The sequence below is a fragment of the Apostichopus japonicus genome, chromosome 19 (genome assembly GCF_037975245.1).
Source record: "Apostichopus japonicus isolate 1M-3 chromosome 19, ASM3797524v1, whole genome shotgun sequence".
In the NCBI taxonomy this organism is placed as follows: domain Eukaryota; kingdom Metazoa; phylum Echinodermata; class Holothuroidea; order Aspidochirotida; family Stichopodidae; genus Apostichopus; species Apostichopus japonicus.
This window is the reverse complement of record NC_092579.1, coordinates 17,476,987-17,498,955: the sequence shown is the minus strand read 5'-3', so window position 1 is coordinate 17,498,955 and position 21,969 is coordinate 17,476,987. Positions and strand designations below refer to the sequence as shown.

Below are 21,969 nucleotides of genomic sequence, written 5' to 3'. Positions count from 1 at the left end.
TGATCTCAAATTCATGAACACCCTGAAGGTAAAACTTCCATAGTACTATCGTGACAAACCCTCAACATTGTACCATGGAATCTGTAGGAGAAGAAGCATTTTGCGTATTTCCACAAAATGGCCCATTACGGCCTACAGGTGACCTTTGACCCAAATTTCAGACCATCTCTGATGGCCCTATACCCAATGGTCCTTGTGTCCAAGTTTCATGAAATTCCATCAAACACTGTGCGAGTGGGAGCAGTTTTACCAATTGTTGACGGATAGAGTGATAGAATGATAGAGTGATAGACGCCGCACTGTAACAATAGCTCACACCAGCATGCTGGTATGAGTTAAAAACAGTTGAAATGTGTAAATTTTTCGACTTTTATGCCACCATTTGAAGTAAGATTTGAATAGATAAGCTAGTTATGTATGTTGTTATAGCATAGTGGTATCAGTGAGGTTGATAAAAACCATAGAAAAGGACGCAAAATGCTGCTTTAAAGCTAAATTATATCAATGTAGAACAACGACAACACTGCAGATCAGTTTTCACTGGTTAAATCTTCACATAAAAATTTCATATTTCATATTCTTAAAAACCCAGTAAGGAACACAAATCAGTAGTTTGGGAGATGTTCGACCGGAGGCAGAGAACCTTGGATTTGTAGACTTATCGTTCCAAATGACCTGAAATTTTGCTAACATCAAATGATAAAGAAGAAAAGACAAAAAGAATCACTAGTGTTTGATTTAAATCTTTATTTTCTAGTTTTTTTATTTCAATTAAACCTAACCATGCAACCTCTAAACAAACATTTGTAAACAGTCTGTTGCCTTTCTTCATTAGTAGTTTTACATCCATGAAATTATGTAAATGTAATCCAGAATTGTCTAATAAGGTAATGATTAACAATTCTAATGAGACAACCCCATTCTCGAGGTAAGGCTGACAAAAATATGCATGAATATTCTTCATTGATTTTCTTTCCCATCCAAAAACATGATATTGTTTATACTTCAAAATTCAACTCTGAAATATTTTGTGACTTGATTTGTCTTGCATTAATGGTCAGCCAAAAAAAATTCAGAATTCAGGGAAAACCTGTCAATATTACAGAAATGAAATATAGACAGAAATGATGAACCCAATTTATCAAATCATGTACTGCTTGATATGTAATACAGCTTTTGTTTTCTTGAGAATTGTAAAAAATCATAAGCAACAGTTTATAGATGCAAAATATAAGCTGAGAAGAAGTAAACGACATATGCGGAATAAAACAGCATCCACTTCCACAGACTCTAAAATGTAGTGAATATAGTTAAAGGCAGTAGGTGATGCTCTCCAGAAGGCAAAATAAGTCTCAATATAAGCAGCGGTTTTTGAGAAAATTGATGAAGACTTTAACTGAGTAATGATGCAGAAGATATCAAATCTGGAGAAAAATGAGAGACAGGAATCACATAGTTACAAATAAAATAAAAATAAAATAAAATGATAACGATGGATAATGCTACAATCATGAAGGGGAAGCTTTGTTTTAATACCAAAACACTGCAACTGTTTGTGGGTAAAAGTGTTTTTGGCAAAAATGATTGAACTGAAAGATTGAATGATTATTAAAAATTATTACAATTAAAACCCCAGAAAGCCAGTTGACTTTGTGATTCCTTGCCCAATAAATTTGCTCCAAATTCAACATATCTGACTTATGTAGAGTTCTCTTGGGAGGGAGCAGAATACGAGGAATATCAAAAAACATAAAACAGAGAGAGTGAGAGAAGGAAATGCCTAATGTTATCATGTAAAAATATGACCTCAAAATTGGCTGGCATGCTCACCTTTGCAATCTTGAGGCTCTTTCACTCACATCACTACACTATCATCTGACAGTCCCAGTTAAAGAACTGGCATTTGCTGATTAAGATAAATGAGAAATGAAATAACACTTTAAATATATTAAAATTATTCAAGCTTTTCTGTTCATTCCATTAACTTTATTTCTTTTATATGTGTATACTAAGGAATTTCTGACAAATCTCAAAATAAGCTTAAATAGCAAACAAGCAAAACATGCATCATTGATTATATGAAGGGAACGGTTAGGCTATAAGAAAACTACCCCTTAATTAATAAAGGGAATGCACATTTGGTTAAAGAATGGTAGAAAGAAAGCAACAATCCTTGATTCAATAAATTGCACTTTAAACGAAAAGGTTGGCCTGTTTAGCCAAATGATGGTTGCGCCTCGATTGTCCACGTCACACAAACAAACAGTGGTTGTCTCACTTGCCAATGGAAGGCTTCTAGTTGCTGATAACAGCATCATGTCAATCTTGGCTGAGATTAACTGACGGCAAATTGGCGTCAGTGTCCGTACCACTTGACTTAACGCCTTTAAAATATCATCCTTTAAGGCAGCAACAACTGCCATGCCCTTTTAAACTAATTGATGACGGCGCCCTCATATCTATCGCAATCACTAAACTTAATTATCAGGACTCAAAACTTGTCTGAAAACTCCTGCTATAATTTGCACCAGAAAACACCTCTTCAGCAGCTGCATGACATGCAACGATCCTCTTTAGCAAATCATTCCAACTTTCTTACATTTCTGTATGTGGTTTCTCGCCATTTGGAAATGGGGCGTAGATGCCACATGTTTCAACACTTGTGGAAGATAGCCTCAAGTGCCCTTTTGAAAGCTGAATTACTGACAGGGGGGTCTTGTTATTTCAATGAAACTTAAGGGCAATTTCTAACTTGCCTTACCAGTACTGATTCCAGGCCACATGTCCCTCTATATGACATCAATGCCATTTGTGAATCTTAGTTTGATTCAAGCAAAAACTTAAACCATGAACTAACTTTTTACAACAGACTTTACCAAACTGAAAATGTTTTTAATAGAACACTAGAATTTCACTAGTTCTGCTGCACACATTAACAAGCCTTTAATTAGTAGAAAACCTTGGCATCGTTCCAAACATTTATCAAACAGAAATGACTTATTCCTTGCCATCAAACTTACCACATTTTGAATCCAAGAAGCATACTCTCTCCGTTGTAGAATTCTTCACCTTCATACTCACAAGCCACTGACGAGATATAAGTGATATAGGGAAAAAGAAAAAAAAAACATTGTCACTGTGGACACTTCTTGAAGGCAATCAGTATCTCTCCCAACATACATAAACTTGAGCAGAAAGATCGTAGTAGGTTTGTTAGAATTAGTGTTACAAGTGACAGTAACCCACAAAGATTGTGCACTCAGTTCCTCAAAACTTTTGTCTCAAATTTAATTGTCAGAAACCATTGAAGACTTTGCGGACACAGTAAGGGGCCTGTAGTTAAAATAATTCTTACCCTCTGGTTTGGTCTGTACGAAAATCATACCATTTGTAATGGAAGCACAACTTTCAACCATTTCCACTTGACCTTCAGTGCAACGCCTGCCACAAGAGGGAAAATAGAGTAGTAAGGTTTCAATCCCAGAGAACTTAGTAATGAAGTTACATAAAAAAACCATTCTCAACATTTGATTAAGAAAATGTTGCAAAGAGTGTGATGTAACGGTAATAATGAATCGGCTCAAACTTAACAGAAATTGACTTGTTATTACTCTGCTAATTAATTGTATAGGGGCACAGGGGATCAAGAGGGAGGGATGGATAGGAAAAGGAGGGCACAGGGAGGTGAAGTCGGAAAAGTGTAGAGAAGGAGAGTGTGGAAGGAGGTTGGGATTTTTAAACATTCCTGTGATTTTTTTTGCAATTAGAAGGTACTGTGTTTACTTTTTTTTATTCCAAATATTGGAATCAATAATCCGAATCTAACTGAAGTGGATCATGCTACGCACGGTTACCTGAAAAATATACAGACTTATGTCCTCTTAGAACGAATCTTCCTTTCTTAAACTATGCTGTTCTCTTCGTAAACTAGGTAGCGTTCTGTAGGTTGGACCATTAGTACCCTGCTCGGTGGATTTACCTTAAATGTCCAATGTATATTAAACTATGCTGTTCTCTTTGTAAACTAGGTAGTGTTCTGTTACGGTCAGACCTGTTCACCTTACGGTTTGATTTAACCACAGAGAGAATCCGACTTACATTCCCATTGTATTAAATTCAACACAACTTTCAAGAGCAGCGGCCGGGAAAGGGGTTTTAGTAGTTCTTCAAAAATCAATTGCTTAATGCCGAAGGATAGATCCAAAAGTGATCACATGAAATAGAGACGAATGACTTGAAAGATTGATTTTTAAATATTTTCAAATTAAATGGAAGAGCTGCTTACAATGTGTCACATCCTCGTGTAAACTCTTGTCCATTCTGGTAGTATCTGTGAGTGAGGTAGCAGTCTCCCGGTCCTAATATCAATGGAATAAAACAGATTAATAGTCAGTGCTAAGTAAAAAAAAAAAAAAAAACTTCTGTATGGACCTTCAGAAATGTCTGAACTCCTTACTAGACTCTTGCACCCACTAGAATACAGATATTAAAGGACAGCTTTTAATAGGCACCAAAAACTGCTTTGGTCTGTTGGAAACTATTACAGACACCTCTATGCAATCCACCGGCCACATGGTGTATCTATACCTTTTTTATTATTATTTTTTGACAAATGACCCTTTAATGTGGCTGGCTCATCAATGAAATTGGCTGGACTAGTTAGGCTGTATAACCACAAGCCTGTAACTTTAAGATCTACATATAATATGGGGTAAAAAAAAAATTGATATCTCTTGTTGGAGTTACTCGCAAATTCATACATTTATACACTGTACATAACTGTGCATGATAATCACTTGCTCCTTTCTCTCACAGCGAGGGAAAAAACTAAACCCATCTTTGATGAATCCTCACATCCCCATTGCTACTAATCAACCCCAACATTTATCATAATTAATGTTTTCTCTAATAAGTAATATGTTCAATTATCAATGTGATTGTAAACTCTCTTACTGGCAAAACAACCCATTTTGGTACAAGGAGCCACACCAGAACTGTAACAGTAGCTGCAAAAAAAAAAAAGTAAGAAAGATAAAGAGAAAACTAAGTGGAGAATGTTTTAATGAGGAGTTTTATATATCCATACAATTCTGTCCTAAGATTTCTCTCATCTCACTGCCATAAAAAGGTTTCTTTGGTCTTATTTCAATCTATTCCTGGTTCCTTCTTAGTTATCTCTCCATCTGTATATCTTTAAATGTCGTTTTCCAGTCCGTTTTTTCCTGTCAGTTTGCCTCTTATCCTGCTAGGGTCGAAATGTCAGCTCTAGCTTCTTATCTCAAAACTAATAATTCTCTTAAAATTTACTCGTGCAGAACGCAGAGTAATCATAAGGCCACTGGGTTTGAATGCTTCGCAACAGCCCAAAATTTGTATGCTATGAAACTTGACGGTAAAATTTCCGTCAGTTTTCAGTTATTCCTTTCCGTTAATTCTTATTCGAGCAAGCGTCTTTCGAACAACCGTCGAGCCTGGTCGAGCAACTCACCAGCTGTTACATTCATCGTAGAAGTTGGTCTGTGGAGGTTTGTTGCCACAGGTTGTGACGTCCTCTACTTCCACGGGGTCGGTCAATGCGTCGCATGAAACGACACTACACTCAAACTCTCCATGGTTACAGAGGCTGTAGTTATGTTACCAAAACAAAAGAAAGAGAAAGTTTGTAGAAATTAGGGGTCAGAGAGTAAGAGCTGAATATCTTCATAAATCACTAGAAAAATATGTAATTTTCTACACTACAAACTACAACCCAAAACTACACTACACACTGTACAAGTATGACACTGATAAACAGATATCTTGCAATAAAAAATACAAAAATGTTCTACTTTCAAACAAAAATTCAGAGTTCCTATGAACACCTCCAATGCAGTAAGTGAGTTTCGGGATGGTCGGACAGAGTAATTACTACCAATCAGGAAGGATTTCTGAAAATGGCTGTTCTTACCAATTGTGGCATGTTCCGTCAATCATATACTCCACCACTTTGTCACTCTCACCGAAGTGGCATGCATCTACAAAGATAAATACAAACCAGATATAGAAGAAAGTAAGAGGTGCTTAATTTCTGGCCCTGAAGTGATACTTGATGGAAAACAATAATAAGAGTGTTTTACACAGATATAAAAAGAACTGTAACAAATGAACAGCTATTAACTGTGGTTGAAGTGAATCTTTCTTCCGATGGTTTAAATTATATACAGAAAAATGCTCAAAGTATTTAACATAATTACCGCTGTTACATGCCCTGGTGGTACACTCCATAAGACCGTATTTAACACAGGTACTAGTAAAGAAAAAAACAAAGAAATCAAAAAAAAATTCACAGAGATTTAACGACAGAATCTAGAAATATTGTTACATAATCTAGAGCATTTATTAAACAAAGGTCAAAGTTCATTCTCATATTTCCTACCACATAAGATTTGGATGATATGATCTCTGAATTAAAACATGTAGAGTAGTTTATATGGTTCTCCTACAACTTTATACACAGTTTAGAAATACTGCAGAAAATAATTCTTGTGCAATGTTAAAAATAAATGTAAAATATCTTGGAGGTAAATATTTGTTTCTCACCTTTGGAATCATATACACATGGAAACTATCATGTGCGGGAAATGTAAAACTTTGATCTACCGAAGTACCCCCCCCCCCTCTTCCTCCTCCCAAACCAATATTATAACCATCTGCAGGCCAGGATCACTGTATAATGTAGAGACTAAATTTGACATGAATCCCCATTAAACATGTTCATTCTCCTTTTAGGTTTCATTAATGCTTAAGAACACACTACCAGTGGAGTTTTCACATTAATTTTGGTAAACTTTGATCGTATTCAAACTGTAAAACCACATTTGCAAGCAATTTAGTCAATTAGTCTAAATAAAGTTTCCTTGTGAATATTCCAATATAGAAAAAAAAAATAAAGCAATTTGTAGACATATGTCATTAATTACTCTAATTAATTACCCTCACATGATATTTTTTTTGTGAGAAAAAAAAGTGGACCTAGTGAAAGCAGCAAGATCTTTCTGTTGAAACTTGATTGTCATAAATTATTATTATAAAATATTATTATTATTATAAATGACAAAAACAAATTATCACCAAAAAATCATCAAATTTATGTTTTGAAGATCACCAATATTTATTCCTAAAATGTTTAGCATTTTAACTTAGTCTGCTAGCCATGTCCAAATGTTACTCTTTGAGAGAAATATTTGACTGGAGGTTCAGACGGGTCAACATATAGTCGCAACTTTAGGTCAAATTAAAACCAATGAATGGATCATTGTTCTGAGAAAGAAATGGTCAAAGATTATTTGTAAAATGAGGTGACCAAAAGCTGATCATCTTCATAGCATATTTGGTGATGAAATCGATTCACTGTGACCTTTGACATGAGGTCAAGCTGAATAACCTTTAGCTGCATATTTTCTCTTCACGATGAACTTACCATAAGTTGCAATCCCTGTAGAATGTTTCGTCCTGATTGTAATGTGTTCCCTCCCAAGTACAACCGTTTTCAACAGGCTCCTCGGGCTCTGGTTCAGGTGCCTCCACTATATGTCATCAAAGGAGAAAAACAGAAGAATTTATTCATTTGGTTTTTTACCTGGGTAATCTTGCAACCCAGAGTCCATGTCTGGGCGACACAGTTTAACTTTACAGTCCTCAGGGGAAAATGATTGAGGTCTGAACCCACCCTAAAGGTTGATGTAGTTTGTTAGTCTTTATCAAATCTTTAGTACTGTAACATGGCACTAGGGTTAAAGACGTCATTCATCAAATCTATATAGTCAATATATGTCCATAAAGCGATTAAAAGTACTTATCACTAGCAAGCATAGAGAGACTAGTAATCTATGTGGGAATAAAACTTGCTAAAACTGTGACGTTTAGGAGTAAAATACTCTTAACTGCACATTTTAACATGACTCTGCAGCCCAACTATCAAGAAAATCACTTGCAATATATCTGTTGGTCTACTATGACATATGTAGCAAAACAGACCATGGATCGTTATTAACTTTAGTCCCACTATATGTCTTAGATTCTTGTATTCAGAGTAAACAACTTAAACTTCCCTCCCGCAAATATGAATATTTTTAGGCAGTATCACTGGTGCGTCTGCTGTAAGAAAAAACAACCTCAAGCTTAATTTCTACGGTATCAGATCGGTAACTTTATCAATCAGTAGCAGGCTCCTATTTTCAATCTACACTTAAACAGAGGGCAAGTAATAAATGCAAGTTTTTTATTTAATGGAAAGAATGAAAAATAAACCTCTGTGAATAAAAATGCCCGCAGTGATTAAAGGATTTGCAAGTTTGATATCTCTACCTTGTTTCACGGAATACTAGGTACAGTAACTGCTCAAACAGAAGTTGGAACTTATTTTACCTTGCTCTGGTTGTGGCGCAACCACATCTGTGCAGTCAATAGTGGGCTTGGACAATTTGCTGCTCTCGATTTCCACACCAGTGTTACGGTCAATGCAGATGCAGTATCCATACAGAGGGTAGCAGCGTTGATTCACATAGTAGCCGTCACTATCACAGACCGGTTCAGTGGTAAAGAAACTCCAACGAGACGCCTCCCAGATTTCGTGCGCCGTGCGGCAAGGAGTCGGCGGTAATTCATCGCCGCCGACCTGAGGCAATTCTTCACCATTATCAGCTGGACGGTCTTCATTGGACGGTTCCATGGGAAGAACCTCTATGCGTCTAGCTGTAAAAAACAAAAGAAAAGATAATTTACCCTTGAGGGAGATTGAGGTACAGTATGTGAGGTAATATACCTGAAAACTGAAGCATCGCAATGTTTTTACCTGACACGTACTGTATAGTTATTAACAGGTAGTAATTTTGTAATATAATTCTGACGTCCACCTTGAAATGATCTTTATATATATTTTAACCATTACCATTTTGCTAAAGGTTGATGCCAAGTCTGATATTCATTTCATTCACATGCAGGTTCTCTGTTTCTATACAGTATGCCTCAAGTGTTTACTTTCTAGACATCAGTTGTTCATTTGCCCTTGCAGAATACAATTTAACAATTTTCAATACTTACTTACTTTTAATTCTTTTAATTTTAATTCTTACATTCTCACATGTTTTTTCTTGTGTTTCTTAATGTTTGTTTGACCCATGTTTACATATATATTTTACACTAGTTAGTGATTTGGCGAAGTAAAGGATAAAGGACTACAAGGTTGGCGGGAAGGGGGGTACAAGGGTGGTGGGAAGGGGCCACAAGGGTGGTGGGAAGGGGGTACAAGGGTGGTGGGAAGGGGGTACAAGGGTGGTGGCAGGGTGGGTTGAGGTAGAAGGAGAGGAAGAGGAAGAGAAGTGGAAAAGTAAAGTAAAGTTTATTAATACAAGAATGAAGCCTTTTTTTATTTTGAAAAAAGTGGATATTTTTTAAATTCAGAGGTATGTAGGACATTTTCAACATTGGATCAAATTCTAATAAAACCAAGTCAACATTCTAGATTTTTCAATCCAAAAAAGGTCATTGAACATTTCATTTGGCTTGTAGTTTTCACATCTTAATTGCAATAGCTTGCTTCACAGATGGAGTGGCCTGGGAAAGGAAGGTACTCAATCTGTACAACAGAGAGTGTGAGAGAGCTATGTATGTACTATGCATCCTCTTACTTAATTTATCAAAGGAAAACAATGCTGCTTCACCTTTCAAGAATGAAAATAAATTTTGCAAACACAGAACCTAACGAAACTTTTATCACTGGATGGGCCGTGTCCTTCTGACCACCAGAGAGAATAGGGTGATGTGGCTACAAGAGATAACAGACCGATGCAAGACCAAAGGACTGAATTACTACACTGCAAAACCCCAGTGCACAAAATCAAAGGGAAACTACCTGAGGGAAACAACCTTACCCCATGGGGGTAACCCGGCCCCTTAGCTCTTTTATATATTAATCACCAAACTGTCAAAAATGCATATATATGTTCACTGCAATAAATTGAAATACAGATAAAAGTTCGACTGATACTTACACAGTGGCCTTTCGTCGATGGTATACCTGCTGCAGTCGGGCACGCCAAGGGTGTAGGTATTAACGTACGGTTCGCCGGTCCATCGGTTCACACAGTGGCACATGCCCGATACTTTACTGCACTGCAGGACAGTGTAGGAACCATCTTTAAGGCAGGTCGGCTTGAATGTCTGTCTTTGTTGGTGCCAGCTCAGACGTTCGTGGTCTTCCCTCACTCGGAGGCAAACAAATCCTGAGGGGTGAGGAAGTCAAAACCACTGATTTTAACAATTCACTTTTATCACACTGAAATCACAACATCGTGTATACATGGTTAAAAAACTGCTTAGAGCGACATGCCAGACAGAATTGAAATATCATCAATATCTAGATCAAGCAATCATACACAAGGGAAGACCGTATAAATAAAAAAAACAACATTTAATTAAGATGGAGCGCTGACGTTTTGGAAGGCCGAATTCAAATCTAATGTGGGCTAGATTTGGCTGGTGTACTACCTTTGAGACAACCTGACAGATTGACTTGAAAACCACATATGCCATTTGGGGCAAATATTTCTTCAGAAATTGGCAAGATAATTTTCACAACGTTTACAAGAAAATAAAGGTTGTTGCTTCCTCCGAGAACATCCTTTGGAGCATCGGATCACGTCCCGGAGGTCAGGGTTCGAGGACAGGTTGGAGTAAATCAGAATCCCCTTCCAAAGATTTATGAAGAAATATTCAAGCAGTCATTCATAGTATTTATCTCTGTATTACTTTATCTTTGCTGTTGATTGTGAGAGAAAGAACTCTCACACAGTTAAGTATGATGCATTATCCTTCTAATGCTCCTGTCGACCGGAGCTTGGATTGAGAAGATAATCAGAGAGGCAAATAATGGTCAAAGTTCATCTTCCAATTTCAATACCAAGAATTTTATTTCAACCTGGGCAATGTCTGTGCAATATTGGGAGAGTCTTTTAACCTTCCTGGGCATTGCTTTTCAAAGCGAAAGCTTAAAACTTTGATCACGCTAAAATTTTGAACAGTTTGAACAGTTTGTAACCGCTTTGTCACAGAGCCAGCATGATTCACGTTTTAGAAATGGCCACCGAACAGCTAATGGCAATAAATACAGTAGGTCTGCAAAATTTTCAACATGGTTAGCTTGAGTTTTCAAGTCACCTGTTACCATGACATTATAGAGTATTTAATATCCAAAGTCCATTCAGTTATTAGTTGATCAATTAATCAGTCCTGTTGACAAACAATTTTTTCTTTGCTAGGAGACCAAGATAATCCTTGTCGCTGTAGTCCACATATCTTCTATTATAATATAGTCACAGTGTAGCTACGTGCCCATGCATAAAAAAACGCCATGAAAATATCACTATATAGAAATAGTGTTGGAAGACCATGGTCTTGCATGGACCACCTCTCATGACTAGAAATGCTATTATATTGCTATGTGAAAGTATAAAACTTTAACACAACATATATTATCTCTAAATTGTTCAAAGTGCAATTTTCAAGAGCCTCTCAGATAGTTTTTTACAAAGTGCTTAGGATAATGAGATTTTTCACAGATTTTTGTTTTTAGTCACAGTATGCCAGTTCTAAGAATACAGATTGCATGGTAGAAGCCTGAAGTAAACTTGTGCATACAGAAATATAATTATATGAATTTGTTTAAAAGATATTTCCAAGTTCCGACTGTGTTGGATAAACTGTTTCAATACTATAGTGTCAGAAAATCCATAGAAAACTGACAAAGAAGTTCAAGATGGAAACTTCCAACTGTTTAATATAAACAACAATTACTGGTGATTGTTTCCAAAATGACTTACATTCCATACTTGTTGATACCATAATGACCTTTAAGTGACCAGAATAGTATCTACAATATCATGGCCTCTGCAAACAACAAGTATATATATGGTCTTAGGAAATAATCCACAAACTAGTTTATTCTTTGTGCATATATATTTGGTAGAACTGTCTCATATATCAAAATGATTAATTGACAAATTGACACAAATTGACAAACAAACGCTGCTTGAATTGGAGATAAGTATGATAAGATAAGAATGTTAATGGTCGTCAGGAATCTAGCACGGGAATTTAAGATTGACTTACTCTCACAGTTTGCTCCGACTCGGTCCTCTGGGCAATTGGTGCAGACATTGGGTGCCTCACAGGTGCCTCCATTCAGCTCACATTCCGGTTCGCAAACGGCTGTTAGAAAAGGGTACAAACACAGACAAAAACAATATTAAATTAATGATAAGCAGCCTGGAAGGTACTCATTTTATGCTTTATTAAGGGAAGCTACAGTTGTGTGCTGGGAAATACAAGGGGCATGTAGCTACAATACTCTTCAATAGTAGCTATCCAATTGACAAATTTTATTTTTTATTTTGAATTTTATGCTTTTCCCATTGGGTAGGTCATTTACGGTGGCAGAAACCCAGGGCTGGAAACCTTAACTATGCTGCCTATTTGTTGCTTGTAATGTCACTCACAAGTTTAGACACTTAGACACAAGTGCTAAATAAATCACTTGGCTAAAGTCAAGTTTCTGCTGAGTTTCATACTTTTATGCACATCACTTAAATAAACTTGACCCAGTTTAGCAAACATGCATTGTTATGCAGTTTAATTGACTGTATACTGTTGTCAAAAAGTAACATGTAACACAATCAACATGATGGTCAAGCCTACTGTACCTACAGAAAAAACTGTCCACCTGAAATTCCCTCGAGCATAATAATTTGTTACTGTTATTAGGATCCTTCCTTGAGAGCACCTAATAAATTGACCAGCCACCTTATTATTGTAAACACAAGTATTCTAATTTGCCAGCATTACTTACCTGTGTGAAGGCAAATTTGGCTTGTTTTGAAATTGGTAAATTGAATTTGTGCAGAGGAGCGTTCAGTATGGCTAGCATTACCAACTCGGGTAAGATATTCAATCTCCCCTGTTTTTGGCCAAGAACAGGGGACTCGGGTGGTATTTGCTATGGGCACTGGGCAGGGAAGTTTGTAATAGAACACAGAAAATTGAAGAAAAGCATAGTTAAGAAAACACTTACGTGTAACACATGCAGTGTCAAGTCCAGTCCATCCTTCACAGCACACTTCTACAACACTGCCCAAGAAAAAAAGTCTGACAAGTGACTTGAGTGACTGTTAGTTCTTCCTCATTCAAATGATACAGTGACTCAAGTCAGTGAATCTACTCAAGTTAGGAAGATTATTGGTAACGTTGACAATTGGACCTTAAAATACAGCACTTGAGAATAATCACAACTCTGGAAATTGGCGTAACTTAGAAACTATGACCGTATATTATACGAACATCTGTATCTAAAGACTAAAAAATTGTTTTCTGTATGTATTGGCAATGCAAGTAGACTTTTACGGACCTACAGATAGGTTACGAGCCTTCTAAAGTTAAGCATAATAATTGTGATTGTTTACAGTCAAATAAAGACAAAGGACTAAGTTGCTACAATTTCCTGATTATATCTACAAGCCAGTTTTTTTTTAACTGCCATGGGGTTTGGTTTGGTCTACCTCACCATTTCTGGTCAATAACTAACATTGGTGCCTTTTACAATGCATATTGAACATGTTGCCATCTTGCATAAATGTTCTTTCAAAATAAAAGATGGCTTTTTACTGGCTTCACTACCTTTAAAGCATGACAAATGTTCAGTGAAATTTCATACCTTAGAGAAAACACATAAATATTAAAGGGATATATCAGCTGCAGTGGAAATTTTAGTGAGTCAAAATATTACAGCATGAGGGAAATAACACCTTCGTTACGTTATCAATTGTTATTTGTTGGCTATTAATACATATTCAGTAAACAATTGCTTTCAGGCTGCTAATTACACTCTTAATAAAAGTAAGGTAAACAACCACACCATGCATTCATCAACAAATATTTTGACAGCTTGTTTAATTAAAATTGCCTTATCAGCTTTATTGGTATCTGCCAAAATATTTGGTGCCATGCTTGGGGTTTTTGATAAGTAGTACTGTTGAATACAAAGTATGGATGTTTTGAACATTAAATCTATTCGCCAAAAATTTATACATAGAATTTGGGCAGATTTAACTGCTTGGTGACATCCAAATAAGCACAACATGTGGAAGTGGGAGATGTGAGTCCGTTTCTACTGCTGCCAAACAACCTTAATTACCATCTAATTGTCAAGCTATTTTTAACACAAAAGTGTGGCTGCAGTGAGAGCAAACAAAATAAGTGGTTTGACAATTATAAGTCACAACCCTGTTAGAGAATACCAGAATAATAGTTAACACTTTTTCTGGGTGTCTTGCCACACTTAGATTAATACCATTACTAATAACTAAAACTTCTTAGGTGGTCTAAAACCATCCTGCTTACCTATAGGTCTAACTTAAGTAGGCCATACTTATAGCCTCTAGGCCTATGCAAGCCCAACAGTTTTTTATACAATTAGCCTATGCCTACAAAAATGCAAATCTACGTTAAAATTCATTCAGTGGTAACTTAGCACAATGAACGAGAATTCTAGCATTTTTAATGCCTACATCTCAATTGCTGAACGAAGAGCTGTAGCCACCGTACAATTAGTATCAACAAAGGTAATACTAATAGAATTAGGCTAGGCATAAATAGTATAGGCTAGTTTCATTCTATGAATGATAACCTAACGGAAGACCTAGCCTAGGCATATACTATGCGGAGCCTTGCCTAAGTCATTTGGCTCAAGGCTAGGTTAACTAGCCTACTGTAAGTGTAATATGTAACCATGTGATCGATTAAGAAAGTATACATAAACGCCCTACTCTTACAAAGTTAACGGAACCTACACAATCACCAGACCTTTATTTTTCAATTATCTGGATTTGAATCCTACAGCATCATTCCCATGGCGTATGATCTACGTTCTGTGTTACAATGCATAAATTCAAAACTGATATTATTATACATGATAAAAAGTTCTTGAACACTGCGCATGCCTGAAAGACCACCTAGATGTTAGAAAAGTTGCTCTGTCATGATAGGGAAACATTGTCCGGTAACCGTAAAGGGAAAATCTGAGGTGGTTCCGTGCCCATACCCCCCCCCCCCGGCCCCACCGCCACTCCGAACCACCTCCGATTATCCCCCCCCCCCATGGTGTTGTGTAAATCCTCATGGTGACTTTTTTCCTAAATTAACAGTGGCTGGAACTGTCTGATTCTTGCCATAAATAAAAGGTGTTGTTCACAGAAACTTACCCTCCGTCTTGTGTTTCTACGTTACATATGTTACGTCTGTAGAAGAAATGAAAATGAAACAAATATCAAACATATTTCCTCGTTCAAATATGTTCTCAATGCATCGTTAAACAAGTTTAACTATGTTAACTGTTGTTTTCAGATTAACAAGAAGATTTTGAACAACCAACCAGTGGCGTAGGAAGGTACTTTTGAGTGGGGGGGGGGGGCTGAAGACTGATGGCCAGCCTGGGGGAGGGGTCTAAGGAATTTTTTGCATTTCCAGGTGGCCTCAGATGCAATTTGGTGCAATATAGCACACTTCAACACCCACTCCATTTTGTAAACTTAATTTTGTATTTTCACCTGGCCTTAGATGCAATTTGGTGCTCTAAATGAGATTTTTTTCTCATTTGGAAATGAAAAAGGGGTTTTCTGACTTGCGAACCGGGGGGCGGAATGATACTTCCGCCCTCCACATTTTTCACTGGGGGCTGGCGCCCCCCAGCCCCCCGGTTCCTACGCCCTTGCAACCAACTCAATACTGCTACCCAATATTTTGTTGCAACGTATCTTCTTAAAAATTTCTTTGCTAAGAGTGACAGTCACAAACCATTGAAGCTTGCATACCACGCCTCAAAAGTGTTACACCCACGTTTTACGACGGCAACTTGAAAAGTAGTGGGGAAAGGCGTTCTAGAGATTTTATAAGAACAGCATCGGTAAATTTTGAACAGAAAACTGATTGCAAAATATGCTTCTAATAATATCCCACTGCATTTTTTTAGTGTAGTATTTACGTCAAAAGTGTTCCGTTCGTGTTTATCAATTCAGTACGATATTATTCATCTTTGCTCAAAACTTACTTATTTATTCAGTTGAAAATTTATGATTCAAAAGTCAAATTGAGCCAGGAATAGTTAACCTTTATATCATAACATGAAGATATGTATATAGGTATATTTATAGAGAGATAAAGCAAAATAAACAGAGCACGAGTTGGAAATATGGAGCAGAAAAAAACCCAATCAATTATTACGTCAGCCAAACCTAAACAATTTGCAAATCATTTTGCAAATTTTTGAACTTACTGAGTTCACAACTCAGTAACTCCCATAGTTCTTTGAACTTACTGAGTTCACAATTTGCAAATCATGAACTTACTGAGAATTTTGGAAGAGATAATAGAACATTACAATGATAATAGACCAATGTTAAATGCAACGGAAATCTTTTGAACGGCAATGCGTTGGGGAAGAAACAACTGTAGAAATCTAGGCGTCAGGTTACTTGCAGCGATAAGTGATATCGTCACACATTATGACCCCAGTTGGCCAGGGTCAAGTGTATAGTTGAAGAATTTGAGGAGATGTTGTGTACTTGAGGAGTGATTATGTATATCTGCGGATCTATTCTGTACATTTGTGGATTGTGTGGGATAACCTCTCCTGGGTGTAATGCACAGGCTAAGCGTGGGTAACAGATAATGGATCGTTATGTAATGTGATGTAACACATGGAATATATCGGTTTGATGTGTTTGCAAATTAACACCCATGTGATCATATTTCCTCATAAGAAATTGAGTAGTACGGTAACAGCTAGTTTTTACGTGTGGGAGGGAGATGGGCGGAGCTGGTGATGGGGGTTATTTCAGGCTATCTTCCATTTAACTGCCTTGAGGTTAGTGCCAAGTTAAGTTTGTCTTTTCTAATAGGGTAACATTTTGCTTATCTGAGGAAGGAATAAATTACTCTTACAACAGTTTCACAGTGTAGCCTAAACGGTAGCTCTTATAAAGGTTATCTGTGGGTCTCTGTCATGTGTAACACCTGTCGGTAGGCCTCATAGATATATATTATACCGAAACTATATTTACATTAAGTGATTCTGTCAATCTTTGATAGTAGAAACAAATTATCTTAAGCTACTTGAAATATAAATATGAAGAGAGATATCGGATGTTTGATCAAAGATTGGGAAAACCTGTTACCATCAAAATTATGATTATAGTACGAAGCTGTGCAATAAAAATGTCAGAAAGATGAAGATTACCGACGCCGAGAGTGGTGATTTATATATTTTATTTTATAAGATGGCTGTCAGTTATATGCCGACAACAAATTGTAGGTGTATAGGTGCATAGTGATAGATGAGAGGAGGTTTGGTTTATTGGCCACATGTTCCTGAAGAATATTATCATATAATATTACTTTTATAATAATAATTGTCGCTGACAATATATTTTGACATGACATGAAATACGTTCAGGACACAGGTGAACAAAGTTCGGCCCGCTGACAACATTTTTGCAGCTCGCGAGGTTTTGAAACCCCTATTAATGCGATCCGCTCCCCCTTTAATCGAGTGGAAACATTAAATGATGAGTTGATCATACTTGATTGTCCTAATCAAGGCCTGTTGGGTACGACATTGATCTTGTGGGCCATAGTGAAATGTTTACTTAATCATCGGGCCGCAACAAGACTTTATGAAAATAAATACAAAGTTAAAATTTGTAACTATTTGTTTGCGGAACGGCCTTAAGTTCTTTTATGCAATTAAATATTGAATTCTCTCGTCTGGATGATATTTCTTGAGTTTTCACTGCTGCTGCGAGATCAGTAAAGCAATTGTGTCAAACAGGGAGGACTGACCGGTCCGGTACTCGGGCAATCCCCGAAGCATTTCAACTTTGAGCCCATCCCCCCCCCCCCCCCTCCTTGTGAAACACGCCCGCAACAACGCACAACAATCAATATAATTTCCATGTAAGCCGCTGCACTGTTACAACTATTCTTTCGTTCGCCATATCTCAGCATCGATCCATCCGATTGACTTCAAGCTTGCTGTAAATAGTAGATCAACGTATTTTGTCATGCAACTACAATGTACCTTTAACCCGTGCAAAAAAATGTTCAGAAACGAGTCAACTTTCATTTAAAGGGGATGAATACTGACAATTTTACAATCTCTATCCGCTTAAACAATTACACAGTGTGTTATAATCATTGCCTCTAAATTGATGGTTTTTCCATTCCAAGCAACATTGCACCCCTTTAACAGAACAGTCAATATTACAATATCTCACATTACGAAATATGATAAAATGTCCTTTTCCATTGATATAAAAGTTAAGGTGATTGGACAAAATAATTGTCCAATGACAAGCCTTCTAAGACGGTGCAGAATCTTGAGCTATCTTTTCGATAACGGGAAGCGTGCACAACAAGTCTAAAACTTGTTTAAAATATTACGTATAATTTAACGCTACTACAACAAAGGACAGGTTCTATAACAGAATATAAGTGAAAGAAACTTTTTTGGTTTATTGTCTACCAAATTATTGTTTTAAAAAGTTACTTAAAAACTACTTAAAAAGTAGTTCATGTTTGGTTTCGTTGCAGAGCTACAGCGATTTCTGCAGAACAAATATCTATGGTGAGGATTACTGCCTATACTTATTCTAAATAGTTGAATATTAAATTTTCTGATATGTAAAGTTGAATGAAGTTGTGTGATTTCATTGGTTCAACAGCATTCAAGAACTCCATGTTAAGATTTAGTAATTAAATTACTCTGGATAATAATTTTTAACCCGTAATTAGAGTTTTACAAATTTCACAGCTCAGCAAATCAAACCCCCTAAAAAAAAAAAATTGGAATAGCCCAACACAATATCCCACCAATTGCTTATCGGAGCGTGGAAAAAGCTTGCCCACGGTGCTAATTCCTCCGAAGAGTGTTTTGGAATGTTGAAAGGATTAATACTGCTCAGAGAAATATGGGACCCATTGCTCTCCACTCCCCCCCCCCCCCCGTCACCAACCCCGATATTGCCCCAGTGTAGAGTCAGAGTTGTGAAATATACAAACTTTGTAACAATGCACTATTTGTTTGATATATATATATATATGTGTGTGTGTGGGTGTGTGTGTGTGTGTGTAATAAAATGTTCCTTTCACAAACACATACACGCATACATATATATCTACATACATACAAACAAACACATCTACATAACTTTATATTAAATGACAAGTCCACGGTCTTTGTTTTAGACTGATACCCAAATAGTTTTGGTTAAACTATACGAAATTGGCAAGCAACCCCCCAGAGAAGACCGCAGGAATTTCATCGTTAGATCGCTCATATGTACCAATCCTGCCTATTATTATGAGCACTACACTTTGATGTCCCAAGATACTAAAATACTGGAACAATATGAATGGGTTAGACATGGTAAAGTCTTTTAACTTATTTTAAGAAACTTGTAATATCATATCTTATATGTAAAAGTAAGCTTTGCTGGCAAGTGGTTGACGACATAATTTTGTAAAAGCGGAATTGTTTTTTTGTTTTTTTTTCAATATCAGCACAAAACCCAGAGGTAATTGACTTGCTTTAAAGGGTTACTTACCTTCCAGCAACATTAGCTGTCACACCAACGGCTAAAACTCCAATCAAAATCAAAAGTGTCTTCATGATTCTCGAACTTTTAAACTTTTTTTCTGAGGTAAGCCAAACAAAAATGGTCGATGTTATGATAAACTCTACGAACTATTACACAGAGCCACAGCCAGAGAAATCGGAAAAAGGGACTAGTTGTTCATCCGTCTGTCAAATCATCTATGGTTTCAAAAGCTAGGTGAATAATGTTTTATAGTTTTAAATCTTTCACAGAATATTGATGACTTTACAAGAACAGGAAAGGTTGCTTGGTATTTCTTCGACTTCTTTTTGTTTAACGTCATTAATCTTGAACTTTGTGATGATTACACAAGGTTACAGGGGGTAACACAAAGATATTTACCGGGGGATTGATCGCTGAAAGGTACACCCTTGGATTCGTTTGTATGTAAATGAGGGAACTCACCACCATTTAGCTGTTTACTTAAAGTAGCTAGATTGATGGAGAATATATAGTTATCGGCTGGGTATAGGGTAAACATTATTTATTGGAGTTATTGAAGTTTTGACCTAGATGGGCCATTTGGTCAATATATCTGCCAGTTTCATGGAACCAGTGGTGCCCTAAAGCAAACCACAGGTGTCGCACATATATTATCTGGTACTAAAGTTTATTTTAGAAAAAAACGAACATATCTCGAAAAAATAGTTTGGTGTGTATACATAATGGACTTGGAATGCACAATAAGTGGAAGAACTATGGCCATGGGCTATATCAGTTCATATATATCGGTTTTCATATCATGACATCTTATGTGTCATCTAACATGTCACTATAGTATGTTGGCATGTTTCGTATAATTTCATTGACATTTTCTCAGATTACATGATTTGTCTTGCTAAGATCGATAACGTTGATAATAAAATAATTAAGATAACAAAGACGGGTTTTCATTATCAAAAATAGTCAATGGTACACTAGTTGACATCTAAGGTAGTAAAATATGTAAGACTTCAATATCAGAACCATTGAGATAAGTTAACATCTTAGCAGAAGAAGAAGTACTTGCTGTAAGTCAACAGGGGAGGGATCGAGGAGCTTATGCGGGTTTGTCAACCACTTTCCAAGCTGACATTATGCCAAATTTGGTTCATTGGGTTAGGTGGGGGTGACTTCAACCTGCTGAGATGGGAAACCGTTGGGGGCGTTGGGTGAGGCAGACAAGTCCCTTCCAACCTGATGTTTTGTCCCTCCCCCTTTTTAAATATACTAGGGTGCGATTTTGTTTTGAGAAAGTTTGGTCCATTGTGGGTAAGATCGGGGTGAATTCAACCGTCTATAGAGGGGACTTTCCATGGTGCATTGAGCTGCAGACTCAACCTCTGGGGTACACCTGACTAACTTTCCTGAATGACTTAGACAGTCTAAGTACTTTAAGGTGGGTCAAATCTTCTGAGCGAGATGAGATGAAATCTGCCTGTAGCTCCCAGACTATTCCTATCGTTTGACATCAATAATTTTATTCCTCGCTTTACTATAGAAGAAATCCCCCTCCTTGGTCCCCTGACTTTTCCTGACTTTGAATTTGTTTTTGATTACGGCACACTTTTCTTTCAAAATCAGTACATCAGTTTTGTTTGAAGTAGTCGATATTGATGACTTGAGGTTCAAATGTTTGGCTATGCTACCGTATCTTAATAAGTAAGTTTATTTCCTCTCTGAATTACAAGTGCACTCACAAAGTCACCTAAATGTCAGGTTACAAACAGTTCTGAGTCCTTTTGATGTAATCAATGTCGATAAAGATATAGCTGATGTGTTATTTAACATACCTCGTCTGTCCTTTACATGACCCCTTATTATATACAAGGATGCATACGTGTAAACAGTCTCACATTACACATAAAGACAAAGAATCTACTATAGGCACTGGTGTTAGTTATCTAGCTAGTATATGTGACTACACCATCGGAATTATGCAATTCAAGCATACGCACTAAACTATCTGTGTACTCGCTGTCATGAAAAAGTAGGGTAGGTGAAACAAATCAATGTGAATGCTACGATGTATAGGGGCACACCACGGACGGCACCGAGCAATGTTCTTGGCTGGGGTGGGGTTGGGGGGGGCACTTGTCTCAACCATCTCCCCTTGGCGACATCTGAATGTATAGTAGGAAAGGAATTAATTGAATAATGGAACTAAAGCGGCATTTTGAAATACTTTAAGATAATTTTACGACTAATATTTCGAGGTCTGCAAACTAGCAAACAAAGATATTCGACGATT

The 21,969-nt window shown here is 36.9% G+C and overlaps 1 protein-coding gene across 1 annotated transcript; it reads right to left on the bottom strand.

Moving 5' to 3' along the window:
- Nucleotides 1-727: 727 nt before the first annotated feature.
- On the bottom strand, nt 728-19,978 carry LOC139959334 (uncharacterized). Its single transcript, XM_071956815.1, has 16 exons — nt 19,689-19,978; nt 15,291-15,326; nt 13,106-13,161; nt 12,148-12,246; nt 10,032-10,262; nt 8,407-8,733; nt 7,460-7,565; nt 6,234-6,286; nt 5,948-6,014; nt 5,489-5,623; nt 4,954-5,006; nt 4,286-4,358; nt 3,356-3,441; nt 3,021-3,087; nt 1,831-1,906; nt 728-1,424 (listed from the first exon to the last, which is right to left on the bottom strand). Exons 1-15 carry the CDS (start codon nt 19,751-19,753, stop codon nt 1,864-1,866), a joined length of 1,497 nt encoding a protein of 498 aa, XP_071812916.1. The 5' UTR covers nt 19,754-19,978; the 3' UTR covers nt 728-1,424; nt 1,831-1,863.
- Nucleotides 19,979-21,969: the final 1,991 nt, after the last annotated feature.